Source organism: Cyprinodon variegatus, unplaced genomic scaffold, assembly GCF_000732505.1.
Source record: "Cyprinodon variegatus isolate N-32 unplaced genomic scaffold, C_variegatus-1.0 Scaffold899, whole genome shotgun sequence".
Classification (NCBI taxonomy): Eukaryota; Metazoa; Chordata; class Actinopteri; order Cyprinodontiformes; family Cyprinodontidae; genus Cyprinodon; species Cyprinodon variegatus.
Window position 1 is genome coordinate 186619 of NW_015151352.1, and position 4249 is coordinate 190867.

Consider the following 4249-nt stretch of genomic DNA (forward strand, 5'->3'; position numbering starts at 1 on the left):
TCTCACCGACCAGCAGTCTACAGACTGACCAATGTTGCAATGTTTATTTCAAAGAAAATTTTGGCGAGGTTCAAAAAACATTTTGTATATTTACCCTAATATTTCAGGCAGGGTCAAAGCTACAATGGTGCTGACACCAGAAAACCATTCTATGACATCTTACCTTTACAGACGTACCAAAAGTTTCTTCTTAAATCTAATAGCTGTGAGGCTATAAGTTATTTACTTTTGTGTGTTTTTGTCAGGAAGAAATTTATTTATACCCCCTTAGGGTGTAAGAGGTTAACACCACATTTCTAAAGTCGTAGTGAAATAACGCATTGCAAAACTGCCGGATATTAACAATTTTAATTTCCGACTCAGAAAGCTGTCATGAATCCCCGCCCTCATTGAATGTATTTTGTAAAGAAAAATATTGATCTTGCTTTTCAGAGGGCAACCAACAAAGTGGAGCGTCACGTCTTCCACATATTTCGCTACTACAGCTTTGGCCGCATGTCAAAGAGTGCAGACTACTTCCTGCTGCAGTCCAACTCCAGGTACATCACATGGTGGTCAATGGCCCTCAGCTTGCTCATCATCACCTCTGGGTACCTGCAGCTCCTCTTCCTCAAAAGCCTCTTTGTAAGCAAAGCTGAGAACGAGAAGCCACGGTGCTGACAGAAGGTGTAAGAACAGAAAACAGGTTATAGTCTAAACCATGAACAATCCTTGCCTAACTAACTTCTCTGTGTTCTGGATCTGTGTAAAACCTGAAATAAAGGCTCTGAAAACATCTGACTGAATTTAGTTTTTCATTTACAGTTACAGGTGAGTGTTTATTTCAAACTGGTACACTGAAGAAGAGCAGGGAGATTGGACATGGTGGAAAAATGTTATCCGTCTTTATGTTATCCTGTTTTATATTATTCATATTTTTTGCAAAAGGAGCTACATGCTGGCCTTCAACATATTTTCAAATCTTTCCTACTGATTTTTTTTAAGGAGTCAGACAAGAGGTGGAATCTAATCTGTGCCGAGGGCAGCTAAGGAGAAATGTGGATTAGGGGTTGTTTCAGACTAGAAAACAACTTGTCACCAGGGAGCATGTACCCATCTCTCTGTGAAGTCTAAATTAGGCTGTATTTCCTTCCTTTGTGGCTTTTTTTTTCCCTCTCTTGAGTGTTGAAAGCCCTTCAAATGCTGCTTTTTCTTTGAAATACATTTATTAAACTCATATGTTTTTACTAAGTAGTGGTCTCTCCCTCTTTGATAGATAAAAATGCCATAGCATCGTTACTCATGGGGTGATATGTTTCAAACCTTAATTTCTTGTAAATTGGGTTACTGCTGCCTACAGCTTATGAAAACCATAAATCCAGAGTTACATTTTAAAATAATGTAAAAAATTTAAATACTTAAACTTTAGGTCTTTCAGTTGACCTATGGAGGGGTAAGACAGGCAGTAGAGCATATCTTCCAAAATGTTCGTTTATCCCTCTGAATAAGTTTTTAGAAGCATTATTTCAGTGTAAGGTGGGGATGAGTGGGAGATCAACAACCACAGACCATATAAATAGGGAGGGGAAAATGTAAAAAAAAAAAAAAAAGAAAAAGGATCTTTAACTATGAAGGACTGAACTGATCCTTGGTTTGATCCAGTGCTGCACGGCTGTCAGTTAGAGGTCTGCAGTACCGGGGCCCCGTCCTGTCTCCGTTCCTCTTCATCATTTACACCTCGGGCTTCACCTCCAACACGGACAGCTGCCATCTCCAGAAGTTCTCCCATGACTCGGCCATTGTAGACTGAGAATCGATCGGTCATCATTAACTTTGTGGACTGATGTGAGAAGTACCACCTGTGTCTGAACACCAGTAAGACCAAGGAGATGGTGACGGACTTCAGGAGAAGACCCCACCTCACTCCCCCATAAACATCCAGGGCAGGACATAGAAACTGTTTCAAATCCCTGGGTGTTCACGTCAATAATAAACTGGACTCATAACAGCGACGCCCTGTATAAGAAGGGCCAGAGCTGCCTCTCTCCGTCTCCTGAGGAGGATGAGGTCCTTTGCAGGGAGCAGGCCCCTGCTTCAAACCTTCTCTGACTCTGTGGGGGCATCAGCCCTCCTCTTAACTGTTGTCTTCTGGACCCCTGGCAGTGCAGAGCCCGACAGAAAGAGACTGAACAAACTGGTGAGAAAGGCTGTTTCTGTCCTAGGCTGCACTCTGGACTCAGTGGCTGAGAAGAGGGTGCTGTCCAAGCTTCCATCCATCATGGACACCACCTTCCACCCTCTGCAGCAGACTGGAGAGGAGCTGAGCAGCTCCTTTAGTCAAAGACTTTTACAGCCTGTTTGGAAAAAGGAGCGCTATTGCAGGTCATTCATCCCTGCTGCAACCAGACTCTACAATGCCATGCTACAACCACAATAACTGCTGCAATGGAGAATAATTACTATTGAATACCCTGATCAATAACCTGATTCTTTATATTTGACACCCAGTGCAATAACTATATATATAAATATCCATATATATAAAAACCCATGTAAATACCCCGTGCAATAACCCCATATAATAATCCTACTATAAACATTTTTTAAAAGCTGTCATATGTGGACACACTGTATACACATTTGTATTTCATCTTCTTTTTCATATATCATTTTAGGAAACCAAAACTAGTTTTGCAGAGGTGCTGAAAAGAGAGGAGGCTGTGTTGGCTGCTATGACCCTCCCCAAATTAAACTATGATGGCTTTGATCACAGGAAATGAATGATGAGGCAAAAGTAGGTCTGCTGATGGATTGTACAAAGATTGCCCAGGAACAAGACCTGCAGGCAGGTATAACCACATTTTACATCACCTGAGCAGCAAAACAAAAGAGGGGTGGTGCAGAGAAACTAGTCCACGCATTTGTTACTTCCAGCTGCACTATTGTAATTCTTTACTATCAGGAATGCTTAAAACTTTCCTTTTTGATAAAGCTTATTGTTAGAGTTGCTGAGGTTATCCTGAGCTATCTCTATAGTTATGCTGCTATAGGCTTGGAGTGCAGGAGGACATAGGGATCCCTTTTTCATCATTCTGCTTCATTCTATCTCTATTCTCCCACTCTGCAGAATCTGTTAGTTCAATCTCTAACGTTCTGCTCTCTCTGCTTTTTCTCATAGTAGCTTCATCTGGTCTGTTCCTGTTTAGCTGTGACTCCATCCTGGAGAGAAATATCAGCTGTGCTGCTGCCATCAACACCTTTGTTTCTAGATGTTTGAGCTCGGCCGGTTTTTCAGTGTAGTCCTGTTTCTCTGACTGTGACTAACTGGATGTGCTCTCTTCATCCTCTGACATGGGAGCTAGCTCGGAGCTCGTCTGTCTGGCTGCGTGTTGACAGGTTGACAGTTGCTTTTTGTATCTATGCTTCTTTTTCTATGTCTGCTTCTGTCTCCTTGAACCCCAGTCGGCCTCAGCAGATGACCGCTCACACTGAGCCTGGTTCTGCTGCTCACCTGACATTCCTCAAATGTCGAACTATCCCTAATATAAACAAACATAGATTCATGAATGTTATGGGCGCCCCCATTTGTGTTTGCATAATTCCTGCCTTGAGAGCCGACAGGAGGTGAGGAACCATGCTAGTGTAATGTGTAAATGGTCATAGGAACCAAGCTCGGTCTGAACTTGGCACAGATCAGTTTCAGAGGGCTAGTGTTCTGTCAGGATGGAAGGGTGATTTTAATCATAAAAAAAAAGTGTTTCTGAACAGCATTACCAACTCTAACTTTAATGTCTGAACTAAATAGTATTTAAAATGTCAATAAAAGGCAAGTCACTCAGATGTATCAACATTTTCAATTATATAAAGAAATTGACTAAGGGGCAAAAACAATTATTTATAAGTCACTTCCCCTTTACAGGTTGATGATTTTGTTGATGGGGTTGCTAGTTCTCTGAGTACTGCCTTAGACAACGCAGCTCCTTTGAAAATGAAAACCCTTAAAAATAGAAAGCTGGCTCCTTGGTGTAATGCAGAGCTGCGCACTTTGAAGCAAAATGTTAGGAAACTGGAGAGAAAATATCACTCCACAGGCTTACGGGAATCCTACCTAGTCTGGAAAATTAGTTTACTGCTGTATAAGAGGACCCTTTGTAAAGCAAGAGCAGCATATTTCTCCTCATTAATAGAGAATAAGAATAATCCTAGATATCTTTTTAATCCAGTTGCCAAACCCACCCAGAGTCATAGCTCTGTTGAACTGTCCATTCCA

The 4249-nt window shown here is 41.6% G+C and overlaps 1 protein-coding gene across 1 annotated transcript in view; it reads left to right on the top strand.

Moving 5' to 3' along the window:
• tmed6 (transmembrane p24 trafficking protein 6) overlaps nt 1–714 on the top strand; it is a 3865-nt gene extending 3151 nt beyond the window's left edge. Inside the window, exon 4 of the mRNA XM_015397962.1 lies at nt 433–714. Coding sequence (XP_015253448.1) covers nt 433–660 — 228 coding nt within the window. The 3' untranslated portion in view covers nt 661–714. The remainder of the gene's footprint in view (nt 1–432) is intronic.
• The last annotated feature ends 3535 nt before the right edge of the window (nt 715–4249 follow it).